Source organism: Propithecus coquereli, unplaced genomic scaffold, assembly GCF_000956105.1.
Source record: "Propithecus coquereli isolate 6110/MARCELLA unplaced genomic scaffold, Pcoq_1.0 Scaffold19, whole genome shotgun sequence".
Lineage (NCBI taxonomy): Eukaryota > Metazoa > Chordata > Mammalia > Primates > Indriidae > Propithecus > Propithecus coquereli.
In genome coordinates this window covers 8,558,523-8,585,196 of record NW_012143856.1, presented here as the reverse complement: position 1 = coordinate 8,585,196, position 26,674 = coordinate 8,558,523, and the positions used below count along the sequence as shown (strand labels likewise).

At 39.4% G+C, this 26,674-nt stretch overlaps 2 protein-coding genes across 2 annotated transcripts in view; one reads left to right on the top strand and one right to left on the bottom strand.

Annotated features, from left to right (window-relative positions):
- MED12L (mediator complex subunit 12-like) overlaps positions 1-26,674 on the top strand; it is a 317,020-nt gene that overhangs the window by 181,643 nt on the left and 108,703 nt on the right. The gene's annotated exons all lie outside the window — the stretch shown is intronic.
- Positions 1,569-22,077, bottom strand: GPR87 (G protein-coupled receptor 87). The gene is made up of 3 exons (XM_012642931.1): positions 21,811-22,077; positions 7,259-7,390; positions 1,569-2,671 (listed from the first exon to the last, which is right to left on the bottom strand). The coding sequence occupies exons 2-3, from the start codon at positions 7,290-7,292 to the stop codon at positions 1,638-1,640; spliced, it is 1,068 nt and encodes a 355-aa protein (XP_012498385.1). The 5' UTR covers positions 7,293-7,390; positions 21,811-22,077; the 3' UTR covers positions 1,569-1,637.

Genomic DNA, 26,674 nt, shown 5'->3' with positions numbered 1-26,674 from the left:
TCAGTTAATTGAATTCATCTTTTTCAATATATTACTGTAAAAATATGGCTGAACTCTTCCTCTCCTCCCCCCCCCCCCCGCTCCGCCCCCAACACCACACAAGTTTTTCTATGTGCATAAGATATTGATGAACATAGTGAGGCCACATCTCCCCCACCCCCTTGCTGGGATAGGGGTGGGAAGGTGGAGAAGGGGTCACCCCACAGCCCCTGAGGGCTGATCAGAGACCCAGAATGAGCTTTGAGGGCTGCAGTCCTGGGGGTGTGCGCAGGGCAGAAACCCTTCTGCCTGTTTGCCCAGGCCAGACGTGCAGGTAACCACACCCCTCCTGCTGCCCTGTCTGTCTCTCTCTCTCTCTCTGTCTCTGTCTTTTTCCCTTCCCCTGCTTGTCTCTTTCTATTTTTTCTACACCTCTGAGCTTTGTCTTTTCTGTGTCTCTGTCCCCATCTCTGTCCCGGACTATCCTCCTTTTCTATCCCTCTTTCCTCTTCCCACTGCTGCCTTATCTCACTCCATCTCTCTCCTCCTGGTATCTACAGTCTCAGCACAAGGAGACCTTTCACTTGGGCCCAAGTCTTGGCAAGAGCCAGAGAAAGGGTTGGTAGGGAGGGACAGATGGGGAGTCAACCAGGTAAAGGCACTTACATATCTAATTTTGTTTAATCACCACCACCCCTCATCTTCTCTACTTGTGCTAACCCTGCCAAGTTCGCGCTGTTAAAAGCTTTTTATTGACGAGAAAGCTGAGGCTCAAATAGCACTTAAAAGTTGCTTGTCCAAAGTCTCAGGGCTGCAGTGTGCTGAGCCAGGATTTTCATCTGCACCTGTCTGATGTCAGATAACCTCAGAAAGCCAGCTCTGAGCCCACTGTTCCTGAGGCTTCTCAGGTTTTCCAGGCCACCCCTCATTCCCCCTCCCCCAGCCAGGGAGCAAGGACCAGGAAGGCTCATTGCCCTGATGGGTTTGCATAGCTTCAGAGGCTACTCATCAGATCATTTGCATTGAGGACAATCTTTTACCTGTAGTAATGAGACTAGGTATCTCAGGAGCCCTGAGGTACGGAAGCAGAAGGCTTCTCCCAGCCCATTCCTACCAGCTTTTGACCTGGACATAGAGGATCCTAAAACTAAAGTCCTTACAAAAGAACACATGCGGGGATAGAATGGTAAGCCAAAGGCCTTTGCTCATAGATGGAATGACAGAAAGCCTAGTAATCAATATGTACTCAGTTATATCTGCAGTAGATAAGTTGTGTTGAAAATAGCATTTTTTTCCCCAAATCTTGAACCATAAGGCTAAACAGAATTTTCTTCTCTGCACTTTTTGTTCTCTGGAAAGGTGACCTCAGAGCAGCAGCGTTCCCTGGAGGACGGCTGCTGTGCCCCAGCAGTGCCCCTCCACGCTGCTCCGCAGACCTTCCGTCGTGAACCCTGCCATTCAGCCATGCCCCACCTCTTGTTTTTCTCACTTTTTGCTGTGCCTTAATGGTTTTCTTAGTTCCAGATTATACCCCAATTTCATACCATTCTAGTTTCTTTTTTTAAATTCCTATTTTGATGGGCTCAAACAAAGATGATGAAAACAAACATTTATTTACACTTTGTACATATTGATTCCAACAAATAAGAGAAGGCTGCCTACACATCAGTATAATCATAATATATGCGGACTTCCGATCTTCTTACACTTTGCAGAGATCTGATGCTTTCGCTCCTGGTTCTGATATTTGATTTCTTGAATAGCCTTCTTGAAAATGACCTACACATGAAAAAGTAAATTATTGGATCCAGGCACACATTGCACGCAGACAAGAAAAGTGTCATTTCTTTGCAGTAATACAAGATTTTATGTGCAGATTCATCTAAAAGCCTTTCTAAGTGACTAAAAGTAAAAGGAATTCTGCACAAGTGATACGGTAGAAAGCAAGTAAAAAACACAGCCACAACCACCCTGATGCTCTGGTTATGTTTTCGCTTTCGGCTTGACTGACTTATGAATTGCCTGCTGGATTTGTGGATGTACCTGGAAATGGCTATGTAACATCCAATCAGAATCACCAGCACAACCACAAACAAGCAGCTGTTGACGTAGATGACTGCCTTATGCCATTTGGCCCCTAAGGGACTTTTGAGTTTTATGCAGTCGTGAATGTTTTCCTTGGTTGGTTGACCATTTGTTAGGATGATGTTTGGCAAAGACAGAACAGCCGTGATCACCCAAACACAAATAGATAAAACCTTCGTAAAGGTTATGCTGTACATGCGAGAGTCCCCAAATGGCTTTACCACCTTTAGATAGCGATCAATACTTATCAGCCCAAGAAACACAATGGAAGTATACATGTTTGCATAAAACAAAACTGAGGTGTATCTGCAGAGGATAAACTCGAAGTACCAAGGTCCAAATCCCGCATCATGGACTATTCGAAATGGAAATGTCAGCGTCATTATGAGGTCAGCAACCACTATGTTTTTGAGATAAAATATGAAGCTGGTTTTATTCCTAATGTGGAAGAAGATCCACACTGCTAGACCATTCAGCAAGATGCTTGCCACAAATATAATGAGGTAAAGCACAGGCAAGATGACAGTGTCAAATTCATTGTTGTGGGTCATGTTCTTTCCAGGTCCATCGCTGGTGTTACTTGGAATGTGGCTGTGCAGCTCGTTATCTGTGGGAAGAATTGGGGAGACGTGACTTCAGTGCTTGTCGTGCATACCCCCCACAGGCCACTAGGCTCTTTTATAGGCCAAACTCTTGTTATTTCGGGCGAGCTTATAGATATCATCGGTGATTTTTAATGTTTTGAGTGGCCAAAGTATTGGTGACTTCCAGTCCCCACACCCCCTGCCCCTATACCAAGTCCCTTGAGTAAAAAGTCATATTTCTGATTTCCTATGCCAACCTTTTGAAAATAAACATACCAATATACATTATCCTGATTTTTACTTCAGTGTTTGGATAGCATTATAAATAGAACTAACAAAATCTGGGACAGAACATTGAAATTTCCTGTAACAAGAAAATAAAATGGCTAGCCCACAGTTACTATTTCAGTGTAGTGTTTGGTACATTCTAAATACATCTTTTCTTCCTCCCTTAATAATCATCAGGAGTTGGGAAGGAATAAAACTAGTGGGTCATCTTGCATCTTGTGCCTGTGACTTATAGTACTTAAGATTCTTTAGGGACCCTTACTTGGAATAGAAATAAAATATCTTGGCATTTTTTTCTTTTTAAATAAAAAGATCTACTGTCGTCTTATGTAACAGACAAAAAAGTCCTGGGAAGAAGTAGATCTCACTTGCTGATTCTCTTAGTTCTATTTTCACCTTAGTAGAATTTAAGTTGTTGTAGGTGGGTGTGAAGTTACTGCTGATTATTATAAATATTTACACACTAGTGTATTTTTCATTAAAATGTGTTTGTATAGTTAAGAATATCCACAAATATCTTTCTCTGTAATCCAGTGAGAAATGCTGATTTTTGTTTTCTCATTCTTAGTAATTAAGTTTTACAGTTTTATAATTTATTACCAGGAAGGACACCTTGTTAAAAGTAATTGCAGGCTGGTACATTTTTCTTATTTATGAGGCTAGATTATATCTATTGCATTTATTATATGAATTTTTAAAAATTTTTTGCTTTTTTGGAATTTTCAGCTATGGTATTGAAGACCAATACCATAGTAGTCTATCATATAATCAGTGAAATGAGCTAGCATTTGATCTGTGTGGCCGCCATGAAAATGGGTCTCTCATGTCTCCTTCTGGGTGAAGCCTGGTGGATGAACAGCGGCTGCTCCCTGCTCTGGATCCACCACCCTATTCTTTTGATGGCATGCTTCCCAAGGAGGGCTCTCAGCCCCTGACTGAGCACAACAGGGCACTAATCTGTTTTTGCAAGAAGAGAGATTCCTCTGATGAAAGATTTTTGCTGGAGGGCTACTTATCAGTCTTCAAACTTCCTTCAGACTGTACTGCAGTCTGACTCTTTGTATTCAACCTTCTTCCTTCCTTCTCTCCTCCACAGATGGCTTGAATACTGTCCCAACCTTCTGCCTGTCCCCATTTTCTCTTGAAGCTATTTTCCCCAATAAATCTGTTGGCCATTCAGTCACGTTTCTCATTTGCTTTTTTGGAGAACCTGAACTAACACAATTAATATATAAATGCACTTTTTGGATATAAGGTTAGAAGGAAGGTCATTTCTGAATATTTACTTCCCTCTAATAATATTTACTATGGGTACAAATATGTTTTGGGATGATTTTATTGTAGAGGTAACAATATGAACTTAGCCCTCATTTCCCTGCATGACAGGCAGTTTAGTATCTATTTTGGTTTCCTTATTTGAAGAAGACAAACAGGAAAGACACTTTTGATGATTATAATCCAAAAACAGGTTCTTAAATTGTTGCCTGAAATTTAAGTGCAGGCTCTTACTGAGTAACCTTGACTTCTTTCTAATTCTTTCCCTTTTATTCCTGGCTAAGAGTGTTTTTAAAAACTGGTTTTCCTGGCCTAAATATCCTTACACAGGCTACTAATTTATCCCTGAACTAGCCTGTTATGAGACCCACAGTATTATTAAGCTTTACTTAACTTGTAAAGTTAAATGCCTGGTTCAGCTGCCATCTATGTTACTGCTTCAAATATAGCCTTGGATGGTATCATTTAAGCCTATTTTGATTTATTGGAATGTTGTGGTCTTAGCTGTCTCTGCACAAGCAGATCCAAATCAGTGTCAACGCCATTAGAAGCTTCTTAAGATGTGCAGTTTTAACCAGGCTAAGATACCTGCTTGAATTGATTTACCTGATTAGACTATTAGCAGTCACTTTCATCTAACCCAGGGTAGACCCCTTAGGGAAGTAGAGAGAGGTCAAATGAGTTTTAATCAGAATAAAGGGTCCAGCTGAGGGACACAGCCTGAAAAGGAGCAACTGCATTATCTCCTGAAATCATGACTGTGCCTTGTGACATTTACTTATGAATTGCTTTTCAAAGTCATTGTAAATGCAAATAGAAAAGTTCAATAGCTACAGCATACTAGACATGCAGTGTTTAACTGTTAATGTTGGATCTGTTGTGCATATTCATTGTGGAGTGAAAGAACCTATATTTTCCAGTGTTGCTTAGAGATTGAGTATCTATTCAGTATATTATTATAATATTTAAAAGTTTAATTACACGAACAAGCACTCTTATTAAGTGATTGTTTACCTAACAATTATGGTTATTATTAAAGATAGGGTCTTAGAATGTCAAGAAAGTTCATATATATACTCTATCTTGCAAATTAAAAATGTCATGCACTACTTGGCCTCTTTCTACAGTGGGTATTGAACTATTTTGTGGGTCTGAGACAGTCTGGGGTTCAGCTTGTTGACTGTGCCACCTCACAGTATTAGCTTCCTTAGTTTATGTATGAGATTAACATTTTGGAAGATAGGACTTCTTAATTCAATGGGGTAGGCCTGAGCCTGGTTATTACCTCATTCACAAATTCCATGTTTACAATGCAGCTTAAACAAATCAGTGCTTAAAGTCTGTTATGGGTTATTTTGTGAAGTAATATGGTAGTAGAGAGAAAAAATGGTTCTGAGAAGCAGGATGAACCATCTGTCGGTTGCCCTGGAAGGCTCAAAGCAGTAGTGAGAGTTTTGTTGATTGATTTCTTTTTGTAATTAGGTCTATGTCATATTCTTTTCTGCCAGCTACTCCCATCATTTCTTCTCTTCTCCATCACTGCCTCAAATTTTCCCAAAACTTACGGGTGTACTCAGAGCATTTCTCTGTACGATGTTCCCACTCAGGAACATTAACCATTAAAAGCGAATAGCTTTCTTCACCCAGCCAGTTTTATAATGTTCTTCTTCACTGCCAACAAAGAACTTGGCCAAGTTAGGAAACATTTTTAATGATAGGAGCTTGGCGATTCAATTAAGAAAAATTAGAACTTGTATTACAGTGTAAAGGCTATTTTCTCACATACTCCTTATAGGATGGCATTCCCTGTATTGTTTGGTGCAGGGCTTGATACCAAGTGATAATTGGGAGTGAAGCCTCCTTTGTTATTTTCTCCTACTCTACCTCCCCCAACTCCTTTTCAGTGTACAAATGCAATGACATAGGAACTCTAGTTTCATAGTCAATTATTTTGTGCCATGCATGAGGGTGGTAGGTGTGGGTGTGTGTTTGTGTTTGGGAGGTGGGGGGACATGGCTGGCTGTCTGTAGAGGGAATGTATATGTGAGCATGTTTGTGTTGCCAGAATGCATGGGCTTTTGGTAGTCAGATATGGTACTAACCACATGTGTCTTTTAAAATTTAAATTAAAATTAAGCACAATTTAAAAAATGAAGTTCCTTAGTTGCACTAGCCACATTCACGTTTCCGAGTAACCACATGTGGCTACGTATAGGCCAGTGCAAATATAGAGAATTTTCATTATTGCAGAAAGTCTCATTTGACAATGCTGGTTTAGGCACTTAATGGCTTTGTAAAATGTAATAAATAGCCATTTTGCTGGATCTTCTGGGAGATAAATGCTTTGCAAACATTATTTTGAGCACAGTATCTAGTACTGAGTAGGTGTTCACTCTGTAACATAAGGGCATTAATTATAATTTGACTTGTTAATAGAGACACATTGTGAATGACAGAAAGAGTGGTGAGATCTTGGCACTTTTGCCCTTGGTGAGGCTACATTATTGCTCACTAGAGCACATCACTCTTTGGCACAAGATGTGAAAGTATCAACATATGTCACTGCTCTACCTGCCAGGTGGGAATGAAATATAAAGTCATGCAAATTATAGGGTGTCACTGCCATGGCAGAGCTGCCTTGGTGTGATCATTTTCTAAATAGTTACCCAGTAGAATAGGTAGATGTTGTCCTTGGTCTCCTGGGGAACCTCAGTGAACCTGGTTTAGATTATTAAATCTGGAAAATAGTATGTACTTTAGTTTGGATTTAAAAACCTTCCTCAAGTGTTATTAATTTAATCATACTTGTCACTTTAGAGATGGTGTCTAGATGAAAAAAAGTTTAAAATGAAATGATAGCAAGTTAAATTTATCTCAGTGATAGCAAATTCGCTGTTTTATACCCAATGATAAAAAGGCAAGGCTAAATGCTGGTTTATTTGGTTAGTTGATTCTGTGACCATTAACCCCCCAAAATTGTCACACAGTGTAAATAACAATAACATTGGTAAAGTGGGATTTTCTTTGCATCTTTTCCTGTGGCTTACTTGGCAATTTTGCAAGTGTCAAGTTGACCCCCATCCTTCAGTTGTACTGTGCTGTAAGCAAAAATGCGTGTCAGGAAACACTCGGGGATGATTCAGGCATGGGTTCAGCATAGGTTATTCCTGGTTTGATTTCTGGGGAGAAAAAAGAAACATTTGGGAAGGAATTTGAATGTACAATATTTTGATCTTTTTAGTAAAAAAAAAAAAAAATGTTTTTTCTGCCTCCACTATTCAGAAAACACATACTCTTTGAATATGAACACTTGTGCCACACAAGCCTTGTCTGCTATTGTGCCCTCTTTCAGCCTGCTGGGAAGTATGTCTGGCGTGTGATTTTGGCTAAATATCTTAACTTTTCTGAGCTTCACATTCTTCACAACATTTTAATAATGATTAGTTGAGATTGAGATTATACTCATATGTGATGTTGAATGCTGTAAAACGTTGTTTCTTCACCCCTTTTGCAGCTGGGACTATTCTCTGTTTTCTGGCTTCCCTCCAGTGTTGACCAATGAGAGAAGGAAACCTGGGAATCATTTTGGAAAGTGCAGCTCAAGTAAAATGTGCTTATGGAGCAGTTTACTGTAGGGAAGTCACACTGTTTCTCATGAAATGAAACCATGTGGGACTTTTATGTCCCCTCACTTATGCTGCTCAAAGAGACCCCAAATAACCTCATCCTCTCCAAGTACATAGCAAACTTTGTTCTGGTGTAAGCAGTTACTTTTGTCCCTGAATATTTGCCGAGTCAGCAGGGAAAGGGCACGTTGGAGGCAAGATTATATATAAGAGTTTTGCAGTATTCAAACGGCATTTTTTTTTTTTTTTTGGGTTAATGAAACACAGGCAGTGATTAGGGCTCATATAGTCACTCCTTTTTGGGTGCAGTGTCACATTTTTAATCTAAGGCAAGGAAATGATATACCTTATTTTATTTGTTACGGTTTTCTGGGGACAAAGAAAGCTTTAATCCAACTTCTGGGGAAACATTTTGAAGGAATTTACATGACAAACATATCTTTGGTTTTATGTTTCTCTCTTCCTATGCTGTGCAGTTTTCATCTTTATGGCTTTACTTACACCTTACTGATGGCAAGAGATAGGAGACAGTTCTCCATTAAGGAGGACATAGAAAAGAAAATATTTGCATGTCACATTTCTGATAAAGGATATATATTCAGAATATGCAAAGATCTTTTACAACTTCTTAATAAGAAGAAAACAAACTGATTTAAAAATGGTCAAAAGATTTGTTTAGACGTCAGGACATGAAAAGACACCCAACATCATTAGTCAGTAGGAAAACTCAGATTAAAACCACAATACCATACCAATTTACATCTACCAGAAAGGTGGCAAATAAAAAGTCATGCCTTTCTTTTGCTCCCTAATCCTGTGGTATTGCATGGTATGACAATCCTTGAATTATAATTACTAATGAAAGACAAGGAGTTCTTTTTGTAGTGTTAGAGACCATGGAGTGTGGAAGCTCAAACATGCTGGTTTCTCATAGTTAAAAGTTGACAATAAAGTTCGAGGATATCTGCTTGCCCCATCATCTTTTGAATCATGGGTACAATAATACTTACTTTCTAGCATCATTATGAGGTTAAATTGAATATGCAGTTATAAATTAAGTATTTTATAAATGTTTTTGCTTCTGTTATTTCCATGAATCATTGTGCAAATGAAATTCAAGATCATTTTCCTCTTATTTCCCAGTAATTTTCTTTGTACTTTAACCGAAGTGTGGACTCTCTGAAACATGCCTATGTTTAGCTACCTGCTTTTCTTCATACCCATTCCTGTTCCTTAAATGACCACCTTCTTCCCCTCCTTTCTCTACCTTGGAAATCTCTACCTCTTCTTCAGTATCAGCCATAACCTGACCTCTTCCATAAGGTCATTTACTAAGAGTCTGCTCTTGTTTCAGGCCCTAGAGATTATAAAGATGAGGAGGGTAGGCTTTTGCCCTCAAGGAGTTAGAGTCTGGTTGAGGATCCAGAAGTAAACAGACCATTTCAGTACAGAGTGAGAGGTTTGGGATGCTGTGGAAATAAGTGTACCCCTACTGAGGGGAGGCAAGGATTAGGGAGGTTCCATGGTGCCTGTGATGCCCAGGTTTGCTCAAGGTCCAGTGGGAAAGGAGCACATGAAATGCTGAATGTGACCAAAGATAAGGCGTAATAATCTACTGGGGAGATGATGTCACTGAGGGATGGAGAGATGTAACAAATTTGAGGCATATTAAGGAATTAGTGGCTCAATGACGTTGGTGAAAAGGGAGGAGTGTTGGAGGCCTCCCAGGTCTTTGGCAGTAGGAGATGGTTTCTTTCCCTGATGGAGAGCTCATGAGAGGACGAGCACATATTGGGCTGGGTGGAGTTCAGTTTTGGATTGATTGATTTCATGATGCCTGTGTAGTGTGCATGCGGAGACATCTACTAGGTGATTGGAGAGACGGGTCTGGAGTCCAGGTGGGCACTCTTGGCTGATGATGTAAATCTAATGCCAACAGAAAATAGATGCCAGAAAAAGCTGTGGGAATGGATGAGATTGCCCAGGGAGAAACTGCACAGAGGAGTGGCAATATCAGAGGGTCGATATAGATGTTTTTAAGGAGCAGTCTTAGGGCAAGGGGAATGCGTGCCTGAAGGAGTGGCCAGAGAGTTGGGAGGACTACTAGAAAACAGTAACATCCTGTGAGCTGAGAAGAGAGGTTAAGAAATGAGGAGTTGTGACTAGTTCCCACCCCCTCAACTGATAGAACATATGGAGATGAGACTAGTTTTATCCTGTGGGGGAAGTCAGGTGATATAGGACAGCAAAGTGCCATTGGATGAGATTCAGTAACAGAGAGGTCGTCGTTCACCTTAGCCAGTGCTGCATGTGCTGTGTGTGTGTGTGTGTGTGTGTAGGGGGATGATGAGGGGGGAGGGTTGAGGGCAGAAGCCCGATGACAGAGGGTTGAGTAATGCTTGTGAGGTGAGGAGGTGAAGGCAGCGATTTCACACAACTCTTTCAAAAAAACATGCCTGTAATGGGAAGGAGATGGAGAAGGTGGGAGGCAGAGATAGATATAGGACTGATGGGAGATTTTGTCAAGCATATCATTTAATTCCTGGTGTTTTAAAATTATATTTTCCCAGCTTGGATGAAAAAAGAAAAACCCTGCCCTGCCCTGCAGCCAAGTCTGGCGGCACCAGGGTGGAGTGCCAAGAACAAGGACTTGGCTCTCTCTTGCTGGGGGATTCCCACCCCAGCCCTGCAGCTTTCCAGCTTGCTTTCTTACCCTCCATTTCCTCATACATAAGATGGGTATGATGACCTGCCCATTATGGGATGGCCGTGAGGTTAAAACGAGCTAACGTTTACGGATCGGCCTGCACAGTCGCGCCAGGTAGGGGTTAGGTCGTGTCAGTTCCTGTTGTGTATCACAGGCACATGGTAGAGTTTATTTAGTGATTGATAGATTGGACACAGGGCGAAATGAGCCCTTGCTCCTTGTTTGTGCTGAGACTGTTGTGGTTTGTGGCCTCAGCCACCCTTTCACGGATCATTTGACTGACACTTTTGCTCCAAGCGCTTGCCCTCCCTTGAAGTTGTCTTGGAGTTTCGTCTGCCTGCTGTCTTCACACAACCTGCATCTCAGCTTTAGGGCTCCCTGTGTGCATTTTTTTTTTTTTTTTTTTTTTTACTAGGGTGGCTCTGCATCCTCTGCATGTCCCAGCACTTGCAGGGTGTTGGGAGGAGGATTGCTTCAGTGGTAGTGAAGGGCTGGGCCCCAGGACCTGGTTCCTGGGCGGGAATCCTGCCCGGCTACCTACTCTTCCCCCAGCTGAGAGCTGATGAAACCACTGAAGAATGTGCTGTCTGTGGTAGGCCCAGGTTTCCCAGCCATTCCTGAGGTGAGATGGTATCACTGCTTAGAGAACTTCTGTTTTTTTTCAGCCACCCATTGATACCATCCTTTGGCTATTTTACTAACTTCCTGTGTTGGTGGTAGTAAGCTGTCTTTTTAAAATGCGGGTAATGGGAAACGATTAAGATGTTCTCAGTTTCCCTTTCTCTTTGACTCTGAACTCGGTAGTTGATTTCTGAAGCAATCCTCACAGCAACCCTATGACTTAGATATTCTATTCTTTTTTCTCCCCTCTAGGAAGATCCAAGGTTCAGATAGTTGAATTAACTTGCCCTGACTCACACAGAGAGTAATGGATAGAACTGGCATTCATATGTAATTTAATTGAAACTGAAATTGCAGTTCTTTCTGTATGCCGCTGTGGAGTAAAAATGAAGAACGATTCTGGGGGTTCATTTTGGAGGTCAGCAAGTGGCCGGGGGAGCTTTGGGCATAGGTGGGAGTTTGTTTTCCCTGTCAAGCTTGTGAAGGAACTGCTAATCTTCCAAACTAGAGGTCTAGTTTTATTTGGCCAGAACAATGTTGAAAACATCAGGAAATTTCACAGAAGAATTCAGATTTGGATCCTATCTTGAAAGATGAGAAGATTTGCCAACACCAAGCATGAACAATCCAGCAGTTCTATTAGTGGTTGCCCCTTCCTGATGGGGAGTGAGCGTTCCAGCTCTCTGGCTCACAGGATTCTCTGACATCCCTGGGCCTCGTCACTCAGGAGCATTACCCGCCAGATTCTATGGCCACTTGATTTTGCAACCTTTGGTCTGTTTATCATTTAATCTTATTTGACTATACTTAACCTATGCAAATCATCAAATGCCCTACTTTGATTATAAATATCTTTCTCTTCCTCTGTGCCTTCCCCCTCTCCTCCCACCAAACTCCTGATTTTTCTTGCTTTAGTGACCATCACTTAGCATTCTTTTCAGACGATTCTGGTACCTGTCAGCAACCCAGAAAAAATAGTGGCAGGAGGTCATGTTGTTTAGTTCTCACCTGAAAATTTATTAATTGTCTAAGTTGAGCTTTTTCTCTGCTCACCTCTCTGCTGGGGCTTTTCAGTGAAAACCCTGCCAATTGTATTGTTAAATGGCTTTTATGGTTGGGAAAGGTGAGATTCTAGGTCTTAAGGGAAGAAAAATGGGTAAGTGGTGAAGTAGGGGCTTCAACCCAGGTATGCTGGAGGCCGAAACCTCTGCTCTCTCCATAAAAGGGTAATGGGAAGACCAGGGGAAGCGTCAACATGCAGGACTCATGAGCTGCTGGCTTTGAGTGCCCAGCCTGTGGTCCACACAGACCTGGCCTGCTGTTGTGGTTCACTAGAATGGTTCTCGGCATGGGTGGGGGTCCTTTGTACCAAGCCAGGGGAACACCCTCTGCACCAGGAGGAGCTGGTGATGCCGTAAATTCCCCTGGCCTTATGGGTCTCATTATTGCCCTCTGGGCGAGATCTGAAAGGTAATTTACCAGTTAAATACTTGCTCCCCAGATGCAGTTGCATTTGATTAATTTTTTGAACTTAGCGTTTGGTGGTGGTGGTTCCCAAACGACAGAATTGTAATATCACTACCTCTTTTATTTGTTCTTCACATTTCAAGTTTGCTCTCTGGAAAATAATAACTGAAATTGTACAAGTTTCAGATTGGGGGCTGGGCTCTTTTGTTACTTTCCTACTGAAAAGCTATACTAATCTGATAGATCATATGGGAATATTGATGTAGTCATTAAATTTTATGTAGTAAAGGTTTTCACAAAACCCACCCATCTTACGCAAAGTTTCTGTTGAAAGATACAGCCTGTCTTGCATTTTGGAATCACTTAAAACCTAAGACTTTTTCCCAGTTTAGAGCTGAGTGCCTGCCTGCGTGTGTGTGTGTGTGTGTGTGTGTGTGTGTGTGTGTGTGTGTGTGTGATTTCCAACAATGCTAAGATCATAACTCTTCTGAAGGCCTGGGGAAAGAAGCCAGTTACCTCACTGGTTATGAGTTACCTCTCTTTGTAATAGAATTAGGTCACTGTATTCATAGAACATTTCATTAATGCATGCATGAAGTTAATCTCCCAAAGGTGTTGGAATGCAGAACACAGCAGCCCTTCATTCAGGTTTTTCAGGTGCTATCGTAACATTCTCTTTTCATAGTTATACTTAATACATGTAGCCTTGGTGTATTTTGGGCCACATTTAGACTTAACATTTTTTTTCAGGTGACCTCAGGTGACTTGCTGTGTGTGTGTGTGTTTGTGTCTAGAAGGAGGGATGGGCAGTGTAAACTGGATTGTAAACTCCCTCAAAACAAAGTTTGTTTCTAATGCTTCTTCATAACCTTAACCCCAAACCTGATTATTCCCTTAAGTAGGAATTCAATTAGTTAGGAATTATTTTGAAGAATTATGTATGTATGTATGTATGTGTATCTGTATTTCATGAAATGAGTTATATGTGATGTCAGATTATTTTACTACATGTGTGGAGGTGGGGTATTTGTTTTTATGAGAGGGAAAAAAAAAGAGAAACAGTGAAAGTTTGATGCAGATAAAAACTGTGAAATGCCACTTGTGTTAAGACCTCACTTGAGAATTTTTAAATTGTCAATCAAGGTTATGGGATAAAACTAAAGGAAAACTGTTCTCTTAGGTACCTGTCTCATTCCATCAACTTAAACAGCATTAAGGTTTGGTTAAGCTGTGGTTAGAGGAACTAAGGTAGCTAACCTGACAACCATTCTAGTAGGAGAGGCTTGGAGAATACCTATCACCACATCCACAGCCCAGAAAACTAAAATCATGACTTTATTAGAATGCTGAAGGGGACAACCACCACCACTGCCATGAAAAATAAGTATAACTTTTAAGTATACTGCTTAAGCCACAAGACGACCCTTCCAAAACAAGGAATAGCATCTACATAAGCTTGTGAAAAGCATTCTTCTTCTCTTAATAGGCCAGTAAATGGCAATCAAACATCTGAAGACTTTACCTCGGGTCTTGGATTCTGATAATTTTTTTTAAAGGACCAGAAGTCATTTGAAATGTATTAGGCTTAGAACATATTCATCCAAAACCACTGTTCTGGCTATTGGGACTGCTGCCTCTAACCTGACTAGCTCCCCTGTGTCGATGATCCAAAATTTACCTATGTGTACATTACACTTTGCCCAAACAGAAAATAAAAATGTATATTTCAACTCAATAAACTATAAAATTGGACTGTATGGGTATTAAGACTTTCATTATTAAACCGAAAAAAGGTATTATTTGCTGTGTATTACACCTTCATAATACGATAGCACTTACAGTATAAAATTGACTTAGCCTATGTTATCTTACCAGATTTACACAGCCCCTTAGGGAACTAGGCCAGGTATCTATTATTCCCCCCATTTCACAGATTATCAACTTCTGGTATTAATCATCTTCTTTTTTTTTTTTTTAAAACAGTGCTTCTGAAACTCATGGGAATATTTGAATCAGAGTAATTCTTTCTGTAGCTTCCTCAACTAGGGGAAATAGTAAGCTATATATTTGTACCGTCTTAATATTTTTCTCCCTGCCTGTCGTATTTCCTTACTTGATGTCCTCTTTGTCACAGCCCTCACTTGCTTGCTGTCTTATACAGTTCAAGTCCCTCCGTGTGTGATAAGGACCTCCGCACCTGACCCTGTCTACCTGCCCGCTTTGTGGCTCCCAAGCTCCTGCACCAGGCCTTTCTTGCCTCACTTTGCCTTTTGGCCCGGAAATCCCTTCTCACTCTCGTCTGCTAGGCAAGCTCTTTATACCACCTTCAAGTCTCCCTCGTCTACCTCCCCTTCTCAAAGCCTTCCGTGTTTTTCATGTACTATGTAAGTGCTTCTCAGTCCCGGTCTTACTGCCTGCTTGCACATACCTCTGGCTGTTATATTGCAGATTTTTGTTCTCCTGACTGCCTGAGATTCTCTTCATTCTTCTATCTCCAGGCTTTGGGGGAGTTCCTGCAGGCACAGAGTCAGAGCTCAAACATCATTCCCCTGACTTATTCGGCTCTCATGGACCTTGGTCCCCTCTCTGACCTAATTTCATCTTGGCAGGCATATGCTGGGGATTTTTTTTTTTTTTTTTGTCATCATTGTTTGTCTTTAAATGAATATCTTCTCCTGCCTTCCAAAATGAAAGAATATAACCCAGGAAGGACAGAGAGAAGAGTAGGAATTGGCAGTTGACCTTGTGTAAAGCATGCCTAAAGATCAGGTGTAAGGCTGATCAAAAGCTGGGCCCGCTGATGTTTCTGAACAGCTCACTGTAAAGTGTGGGGTTGGGGGGTGGTGGTGAAAGTGGGTGGTTGCGAATTCAAATGCCAACAGCAGCCCCATAGGTTATGTCAATGAGGAAAGTGAGCCAGGTATAAGAAGAAACATTCAACAGAGTGCTGCACTACAGCATGCTAATAAAAGACAACTGACAGCTTAAGTGTCAGAAGAGATGCTCAGAAGGAATTGAGGCTCACGTGAGCTGCAGGGTGCTGCCCCTGTCCGGGGGAGCACCTGTTCCCAGGCTCTGAGTTGTTGCTACATGTGTGTGTGGGTCCACTGCTACCAGGCCATTTGATTTACCAAGACAAATGGGTTTTTATTACAAAATCACATGAATTTTAAGTTCGGGCTTAATTTTGTTAAAACATTGGGCAGACCAAATATAGCTTCTCTGTAGGTTCTAATTTGTGACATCTGATTTCACGGTGGGGCTGTCCTAGCTCTCTCCTCTGGGTTTCTGCCAACACCTGTGGGACCTGGAACCTTGTTATATGATGCTTGCTCCAAACCTCTCCCTCATTTTTACTCATTTTCCCTAACTTGATGATATTTTCCTTTTTATCTGAAATTGATTAAGCTTTTAAAGGGGACTTTGAGACAATTTGTAGGATTTTAGAACTTAACAGCATTGCATTTGATTTGGGTTGAATCCCAATCCCTTCTGAGCATCTCTTCTGGCACCTCAAAACCTCTAAAATGTCTTCTTCCTTAGTGCTGATGTATCAGGTTTAACCATATGAAAATGTTGTTCTTATAAGTCAAAATGGCACTTTTACATAGTTTAACCTAATATGTCTAGCACTTGGTAAATTTTCATAATTAGAATCAAATATGCTGGAGAGAATTGTGCAGAAAGGTTTTCCTAGGATAATTATAAGAAACATCAGTAAGATGAAAATATTTAGAGTGAGCCACATATTTGAACCGCATTATGTTATCTCACCCTGCTCTTGTAGAATGGCTTTGTCTGGATTGAGCTTTCAGTTGGTACCTTCAGGCATCTAACCCGTCTCACTGTGCCTACTCTTTGGATATTCTGTGTAACTTTGGTTTTTTGTGTGACGACTCATGGGAGAAAGTTCTTCCTGGTCTACATTTTGAGACTAGTGCTCCTATAGGCCTGGTATGAATTTATCAAAACCGAATCATTACACCTTCTTGTTTTCCTGTTGGAGTTGAGGTCTGTCTTAAGGCCCACCACTATCAAATAGATAGAAATGAATGAATTTGGTAAACCAGCCTCTCATGTGGCTTTTAATTTCCCACGATTCTTTTTCCTAGGCCCCATTTTTCTTATTTAAAATTCATTTGAACTTATTTCATATTAAGCATCTCAGTGAAATACCTCATTTCTTTTTTCTTTTTAAGCTGGATAGGTTCTAAAATAAAATAACCACATGAGTACATTGGAGGGAGTGCTGGTTGGCATGAAGTTAATCGGGTTGTAATTCACAGAAGAGGGTAAGGAGATAGCATGGGAAATGCACCATCTCCTGATAGGAGCTGGGGTGGAGAAACACTTTAAGGATAGAGGTGTTTGGCTTTGCCACCTTAGTTGTGAGACAGTTATGTTGCTGGGACTATCTTCCAGGTTGAGGAAGAGATGGGGGAGCCCTCAGAGCAAGTATTAGTGTACCATGGCACTTATATTTCATTTGCCACTTCGAGCACTCAGCTGATTTTTGCATTGGCTGCTTATTTAGAGCCTGTCTGATTTGCAATTTCATACAGACTGTAAACTCATGTAAACAGAGACCACAGTATGTCTCAGCAGACTTTGAAAGAATTGGGTACATATCTGATACTCAGTATTTCTGGGTCTCAGGATGAAAAATAGAGATAATACTTTAGTTATTGTACTGGTGGCTTTAGACACAGAGTGGATAGTTTTTAAATTTTATATATGTGTATATTATTTACAACATGAAATCAGAATGAATGTTTTAGGGGAAAGGGGAATAATGATGTTTAACAGATATTACAGATTTATTCAATAGCAATCACAATGGCATATGTTGACATAGCGATATAGTAATTACCTTTTAGATGGCATTCACTATTCTTTTTTTCATTAATTTTACTATTATAATATAGGCAATACATAGACAGTTTTGACCCAGGACAAGCCATTATCTTCTTAAAGTTTTCGTCATTCAGCTTTTTTAAATGCTTGGTTGAAACAACCAAAAAAAAAAATAATTGTAGTTGTGATTATTTAAGGATTGCATATTACTGTGAGCCTGAGTAGCTGCACTCTACCCAATCATGATATGAAGCACTGTCCTCTACATAAATACATCGGTAAGCAATTTTGGAGTTTTTACAATTTGTCTTACAGCCAGTCTATCTAAAATGTTTTGAGAAGCCCAGTGATTTATGTTCAGTTTTATTTATAATTTCTGAGTCTGGCAGGTCCAAGGGAGAACAAACTTGGACAGGTAGGTCATCCACCCCCAAAAGAGCATAGTAAGCCCCCAAATGCCTATAATCTAGAGGCAATAGATGTCTGTGCATTGCTTCCTTGAATCTTTCCTGTCTGCTGTGAGCCTGAGAGCCATGCAGCTTCGTACTCTGATATATGCAAATAGCCAGAGTATTCCTTTGTTAACATTTTTCTTTCTTCAACTAGATCATAAAGTCTTTTGGTGCAGGGACTTTGAATTAGTTTGTTTCTTCTGCCCCTCTGGTTTGCTGGCTTTGTCTTTGGAGGCAATCAGAATCTTGGTGTATTTAGCAAAGGGTACCTTCTGGACTCATAGACTTGAAAAGCAAAGTTTCACTCTGCTCTGTGTCCTCCAGACAGTTGCTCTGGTGTCTAATAGCCAGTAACAACTTCAGCCTGAGGACATGATCAGTCTGCAGGCAAACCCTCCTCTGGTAGCTTGAGAAGTCTGTTTCTATCTTGTTAGGTATGACAACAGCAAAAGGGTTCAGCAAATGCTGGCTAGTATTATCATGTGCCTAGGACTGTTCTAAATTATTTGCATATATTTTAATTTAGTAAAAGGACATTGGATTCAAATTACAAATTTGCTGTTTACTTGGGCAAGTTACCTAATCTTATGTGCCTCAATTTCTTCTTCTACAAAGTAGTTCTCATAGGATTGTTTTAAATGAAGTATTACCACAGTATAGACCTTTTATTCGAGCTTGCATTGAATAATGCTACTTGAGTGGTAGAACCCATTTTTCAAATGAAGAAACTGAGGCTTAGAGAGAGGTTCTTTTAGCAGATATGTGCTGTCTGTCACTGGAGTGCTAGAGCTTGCCAACATTAACACAGCTAGTGAGGGGGGCAGAGCCTGGGTTTGAACACAAGTTGGTCTGAGGGCTGTGCTCTTAACTGTTTTGCTACTGCCTCCACACAAGCTGGATGTTCATGTGCTAATTATAACCTAATGTGTCCTTTGGGAAAACTAGGAACTCCAGCTTGATTGCAGGGCATGATGCACCCAAGACAGCCATTGATCTACTGTAGTCAAGTACTAGTATGGTAAATTTACAATAAATCTATATAATTTTACATATTAAACTGCCCACAAAAAAGAGGTAACTAATAGCAAATAATGATTTTACTCAGAGCTTAAAAAGTAGCAAATAGAGTATGGTTGATTGAAGGCAGTGGTTCAAGGTCAAAACTCTGCTCCTTACTACATTAGCCTCAGTTTGCTCAGCTGTAAAAGGGGGTAACAGTAATGTACACCTTAAGGTTGTCCAAGGTTTTTTTTAAAGTAATAGATGTTAAAATATGCAGTTGTCTTGGTATATATTAAGCTATCAAGGTATGCCAATTATTGTTGTTTTAGTATTAAGACTAGAAGGACTGTTTGTGCCATGCAGAGCCTATCTAATATTAATGAATTAGTAAATGTCATTTAAGGAGTTACTCTCTCCTTTCAATATGATACACATTATTAGAAATTGATATAATCACTGTTATGAATGACTTAATGTCATGTCTTATACTAAGTGGAACTTAATCTTTGCTCTTCTTTAAATGTATTTTAGTGGAAGTTTTTTCATGTTTGGCTAATAAGAATGTTAATGAAACACAAAATTGGCTAATTAGGTACAGGAGAGAGAACAAATGTTCTGTTCTGCTTATGTTTGCCATATGAGGTAGAAAGTTTGGAAATCTTTGCCAGGTGAGATTGTAGCCTGGCTTTTAACCATTATCCTGAAGCAGGTCTGAGTCTCCCTCCATGTGGTTCATCTCATTTTGTTTTTGACAGCAGGGTCCTGTTTGCCTCTGCTCTTGCCTCTCTACTTCAGATGGTCACAACTATAAGAACTGCCACCAGCCTTTGTATTTGTATTAATGCAAAACACTCCACCCAAGGTAGGAAGAGCAAAGGAAGGATCTGAAACCTAGAGAGGTCAAGATTTGATTGACACCCTGTAGCTGGCTAGGGTCAGAACAGGGGAGGACCCCATTTTTGGTTCTATCCAGTTTCCTTTGAGGCATTCCTGTGTGCTTGGTCCGTGCCTTGGGTTCTTTAATAACCAACCCCAGTATCTCAGCATCTCACCTGGATCCTGGGAATCTAGAGATGAAAGGGGCCTCTACTGACCATCCAATCCCCTCATTTTACCTGTGAGGGAGGGAAGTGAGCTCTGGGGAAGTCAGAGCCTTGCTCAAATCACACGGATAACTTCTGGCATAATCAGCCCCCAACCCGTGGTCATTGTGCTGTGAGTCCTACGGCTTTCACCCTACACCCAAGCCGCTGCCTCATGCCTGTGCAGAAAACATCTGTCCTAGAGACTGTGGGATGCTCCCAGGGAGAGGTGACGTCCTAGATTTCACCTCACTCCTGTTCTGCCTTTGCCACCCACTCTTTATTGGGCCTGAGGGATTTTTCATAGGCTGTCCCAGTTTTTCTCATTTTAGGGAGCATATAAAGAACAAATGGCCATTCTGGTCTTCTATCTTAAATTTCTGTGACGTTTTCTAAGCATGAAATATTTTTGTTCTTAAAGGGAGTCAAATACCAAGATATTAAGGAAGAAATAAAAGCTGGCAGACTCTGAAGGGCACAAATGGCACAAAGTTAAATAAAACCATCCATTCTAGTTTAGTCTTCCTTTTCCCACCCACAACCCTGAATGCAGAAAGGCCTCTCAGCATATTACTCGGGTTAGGAAATTTTTCCCTCAGTGTCTTCATGAAATAGTTAAGATTTTCTGACTAAATACTTTCTTTTTCTACGTAACATCCTTAAATAAGAAATTCAGGAGTTCTGCTGCTCTTCTAGCCCTTTCTCCTTAACCCACGTATACCTGCAACACTTTTCAAATAGATGTTAGAAACAGTCGTCTGAAGATGGATTTTGCTGAAGGACTAAGAGAACATGTCTCCGTAATCCCTAACTTCATGGAGACGGTTAACTTCGAATTGGCTGAAATAATAATGAAATAAGATATCAACAGCCAGGGTGTCTGTTTTATTCCACTCCCCCCCCCCACAATATACAGTAACATAGAACCAAATTTATTGCCATTCATATTGCTAGCAAATTGGAGTTTCTAATTAGAATTATGAAAGGAAACTGTTGTTAAAAATGTTGATATACCTAATATGAAAGCAGATTCAACTTGGGACTATGATGTAAAATTCTATAGTAGATAAATCAAAAAATCACTCTACTTTAGGCTAATTTATCTTTTTAAAATCCTTATTGTGATTTAGAAGAGGTGAAATCTCCATGCTTGCTTCTTGTTTTCTTCACGGAAGTGAAAACTCCCAAACAGTTTGAATGTGGAACAAAACTAAGCTGTTACTAACCTGTTTGTCAGTAGCCGGGCAATTTTCTCAACGCCTTTCCTGACATGTTTTAACATGATTTCTTAAGGGATCAGAATGAGGATTGCCCTGTTCTTTGTGGTACAATGAAAAGACTGAAATTCTTTTATTAAAATGAGGCAATTGGGACTGAAAAGAATCTTTTTTTTTTTTAAAAATGTGGATGAACATTTATGAAACGAATTTCAGATTTGAGTCTTGGGAAACAATTACAAGGGACTTTGGATTGTACTTATCTGATAAAATAAATGTAGTAAGAAAAACTCACTAAATAGAACTGATTACCAAAACATCATTTCCTCTTTTGAAGGCACAATATGCAGTTTACATTTTCTGCCTGCCTGAGTTAGAAATGGTGAAGCCCCATGGCCCCGATTTCAGGAAGTGGTGCCTCCCAGAGAGGATTTACGAATCTTATTGTCAGCATTTGAATTTAAACTTTTAATTCAAACCCCAGATTTAAGCAGAAGTACAATTACAGTCTCAATTAGTGCTATGTCCTATCAACCATGGCTTTTAAGAAAATTAAAAATTTTTCATTTACCTTTCATTGCTGTGGCTGGCTGTCCATTCACCTCATATGGGTGTCTCGAAGTTGAAACAGGCTTCTTGTCTCTAATTGAGAATAAACCTTGAAACTAAGATTGGCGGGGAAGTGGATTTTCTGATAAAGCATAAAAAATAAGCATCTTCTCCCCTGCCGGAGAAGGTAGGTGCCTCCCCTTCCCCTCTTGAGATTGTCCTTTGGGGCACCCTTTCAAAATCTCCTGCCCGAGAACAACTGGAGCAACTTGCTCTCTTGCTAATGTAAATGACTCACATCTAAGAGTAGGTGAGATTTGTAGACTGGGGAAGAGCATTTCCTGAACCTGCAAGAATCAGGTGCTGATTCACCTGAAGGGAACACAGAGGGCTGGAACTTAGAATGCCAGAAGACTGCTTGAGTGGGGGGTGAAATCGCAGGTTGGGGCCTACTAATTGGATCCAATTTTTAGGTCTTGTTTTTTTGTGTGTGTTTCTTTTCTTTTCTTTTTTTCTTTTCTTTTTTTTTTTTTTGCTTCCTCTTGCTAATTAGAAAAATATGTATTTACAGCCTCCCTGCTCATTAAATTCTGGCTTAAAAGATATAAGAATATATTTTATTAGGGATAAATTCTTTAAAAATATTATTCTACATATTATTTAAAGACTAAAATTAAAATGTGTTTATAATAGTAATTGCTAACTTTGGAAACCTGTAGTTTTTTTCAAGAATCTGATGAAATCTATAGACTTGTTTTCACACATATACAAATATAAATATGCAAAATATTTTAAACTTATTTAGGGGTCAGGTTTACTGAATTCCTCAAATACTGTTGTTCGGCATAACACAATTTGTTTTATTCTTTTTAAAAAGCATCCCACAATGACAAACTTGCATAATCAAATCACTTTTTCTTATTTTTAATTAATTTTAAGACATACAGATAAAAATCTTCAAAAGATTCTGTTATTTTCTTGAATTCAACATTTAAACAAATAAAGAAATAAAATTCCACCAAATGGAATCAAAACCTGTTACTCTCATGGATGAAGATAAATGAAAATAATAATCAAAGGTGAAAACTTTTTTGAAGTTAGTAAATCTATAACAGATATTACTTAGTGTTTACTTATGCCTTAAGGAAATAATGTGTATATACTCGCTTTTCCTTCTGTGATTGTACAGAAAACAAATGTATGTTTAACCTAAATATCAATAGTTGTTTGTCAAAATTATATTTCTTGTATTGCCTTCTCCTAACCAAACCAAAACATCAATTTAAATGTTATTTTTATTCTGCTTAGGGTAGATTAAGTATGTTGTCGATGAGTAGTTAGTCCTAAGGAAGGGTCTTTGAATAAAAATTGGTGAACTTAATAAAGTCTCAATCTTATAAGAATTTGCCAGATTTACAAACAATCCTCTATTTAGGTTTGACTTTCCCTGTGCTATTTTGTGCTTCTTCCCATGGATTTCACTTGTAGCATTTGAAGCCAGTTCCTACACTTTAAGCAGGAGGGTTATGCTATGCAGGCCTTAGTTTGGGAGACTTGTCCTTCTTGGGTTGAACTTCTTGCCCTTTTCATTGTGATCCATAAATAATAAGTGATGTACTGCTCATTAATTTGACATCTTGTCAGAAGAACTAACTGCCAAGTCTTAAAAGTCATCCATTCAAAGAGAGAACATCCCTTGGAGCCCCCTTACAAGTACATTGAGCAAAGACCTTCTCTGCAAGTTCTGAGGACGATCACCTCAACTTCCCAGTGGTGTGTATAAAATCATGGCAGGGAGTTTATTTGGACAAGTATTTGATAGGCTTCTATTATAAGACTAAAAGCAGTTTTGTAATATACCTTAAATTTTGGTATGTTTATTATCTGGGCTGATTTTTGTCTCATTAGGGTCAACTAATTTGATACTGATTTTTACTTTCAAGAAAATGCCTTTCCTTTGTAGAGAGCTGCTGATGTTTTTGATATACTTCTCTATTTTGAATTTGAAAGGAAAATTTTTTGATAATTCAGGATTATATTACCTGGTTTTGAGTGCCTTTTTAAAAAAAATAGCTGAAAAAAGAGCATAGAGTGAAAGGACTATGGTAAGCCTTTCTCTGTATAATGAAGCGCCTAGACTTTGGATGTGTTGGTTTTTAAGTAAGAGGAGCTGCTATCCCTTCAGTAAGGGGTGCCCCCCCTTTTCTCCTGCAGAAGTGGGCTTGAGACAGAATGGGCTTTTCTCTTCCTTAATAACTTGGTGAACAGTGTTTCTAGGACACTAGCGTAACAGCTAGCATGGGGCAGCTGAAATTAAGTCTAGGAATGGAAAAGTTAACAGGAGACGGCCTTTATACATTGGTCTTAAAGTATATCATGTCATTCTCAAGTTAGAACTTGTTAAAGCTGTTCTTACCTAACATTCAAAAAGGAAAGTAGTACACGTTTAGTCACGAAAAAAGTGTAACGCTTTGATGAAAAGAACAGCTAGCAACTAACCCATAACTTTATTATTGTTCACATTATTTGAAAGGTAAACCTGAGTAATTTTTTTTCTGCTGATTTTTATAGTAAGTCTCACATTTCATAAAAGTCCCAGGAGACTTGATAGCAATAATTTTCCTACCACTTCATTGGAAGATCCTGTTAAATGCAGGCCAGCTCTTTTAATAATATTATTTAGCCATTACAAACCCCAAATTTATTTTGAATACAGGACAACATCCTGGGATATGTGTGTGCATGTTTGGGTGTCTACCATTTAAAACATTTTTTTTTGTTTTGCTTTTGGACTACGGTTGATTGTTTTCCTTCTAACATTGTTTCTAAAGATGTTAGGCCTTAGACAAGTTGAATAGTTCGACTAGATTTCATCTAGATTTACAAATTGTTACCATTTTTCACAGATAGTCTCCCCCCACCACCAGGCCACGTGCATATTTTTGGGGGGAATCTGTTTAAAGTTGCAGTCATTGTGACAAATGTATCACCCTTAATCACTTCAGCATATATTTCCCAAGAGAAAGGATATTCTATTACTAATCACAATACTATTATCAGTCAAGTGATTAATATTGAAGTGATATTATTTAAAAATCAGTCTTCATTAAAATTTTAACAATTTCCCGTTATCCTTTAGAAATTTTTTTGATGTGAAATCCAATCGATGATCACACATGGCATTTAGTTTTACTATCTTTTTAGACTCTTTTATTCTTTAGAATAATCCCTCTGCTTTTTATTTTTATTTCAATCTCCTTGGCTTTTGAGAATTCGTTCAATCTGTATTTGCTAGGTCCATCCTCTGGGACATGTAACAAGAAGTTACTTAAATGTTTCTCACGCAGTAGGGACATATGAGCCTGAAGTCTGCATTGGGGTTTGAAAATTTGAAGTCAAATACGAATATCTATAAACGTGTTTTTGAACACAGACCTGGTTCATAGACCACTAATCGCAAAGTCGGTTAGAACCAAAATCACTTTTTCTTTGGGATGTTGAATGACTCATTCAACTCTTTTGGCTTCAGGGTATGTAAAACAAGGATTCAGTTTTAGTCAGAGAAATTGGGACGAGGATTTCCACAATCTTACTGATATATTTTTTTTCAAAATATATTCTTAAAAAGACAGAAGCCCTCAAGGAAAGAAAGTGTTTCTTGCATCTTCCAAGAAATTAAAATTAGGTAAGATTACTGATAAGACTTTCTTTATCCTGAAATTGACTCTTTGTTCCTCTTTCTCACTTTTTTGGTGGAGACATTGGGCAAATGTATTACCAAGGCTTACCTTGGCCTTCTAGTGGTTTTTCCATGGCGTATGACTTCTTCCTCCTTTTCTCCCTTGTCTGCATTGGTGTGGACCTGGGGACAGAGCATCCCCCTTCTCCAGTGTCGGTAAGCATAACATTTGTGTTGTAATGTCATTTTTCTCTATCACTAATCTCAGATATATCTACTCCTTATTCAAGGAAAATGCACATAAAAAGTGTGTCATAGTCCTTTGTAGTACATGTGTCTTGAATGCCCCTTGATTTTCCGCGTGGCTAGAACATACAACAAGGATTGTATTAAAATCTTCACCAAATCTTACTATTCCATCTCTGTACACAAGTCACTCTAATTGTGGCTCACATCCAGCAGCTGAGTATAATTATTACAAACCCTTTAATATTCCTTTGACGAGACTGGTATCTTTGGGTCCCTATGTTTGAATTACTGTGTTTAGTCTGTCACTTGAAATGATTTGTATCTATTAGGTCTCCTTCACCATAAAGCACTTACCTCTCGCTGGTATGAGAACTTGGTTTGTAATGGTCGGTTGAAGGGGAGGGATGGTTTGGAGATTGAGTCTGAAGATATGCCTGCATTTGCCTCCTGCCCTCTTATTGAATCTGTCTCCTATGCTGGGCGACTTTGGAAATCTTGCTTGGAAATCTCACCACTTTGGAAATCTCGCTTGTTAAAGGCAGTGTCAGGCCATGACAAGATTAGTGCCTGGGGTCAGGTAGACTCCAATTTGGACCCTTTCCTCTCCATTTAGTAGTTTTTTTACTTTGGACAAATCATTAACATATCTGAATCTCCTTTTCTTTTGAAAAATAAGCATGGGAATGTCCACTATGTAAGGTTGTAAAGCTTAAACGAGATAATATATACAGGGTAATTCATACAGTGTTGGGATTTTGGTTGGTATTTAAGGAGACAGTACGACTTTTCTCTTGTCAGAAGGCAGAGGGAGAGAATAAGTGAATGAATGGGGGTATCTATATGCATGCTAGAATTGTAATAATTAAAAGTTGAAAATACCCCTCCACTCAGAAGTTTAAATATGTATATAATATTTTGGTTGCCTCTGGAAAGCTCCTGGTTTCTCATCAATGATGAA

What these genes read in the sequence shown, in the direction of transcription:
- GPR87 (XM_012642931.1), bottom strand. Translation starts at nt 7,292, where the DNA reads ATGGGGGTCAACTTGACACTTGCAAAATTGCCAA. An exon ending in GACACTTGCAAAATTGCCAA is followed by an intron (nt 2,672 to 7,258) that starts GTAAGCCACAGG and finishes TTCTTCCCACAG; the next exon opens with ATAACGAGCTGCACAGCCAC.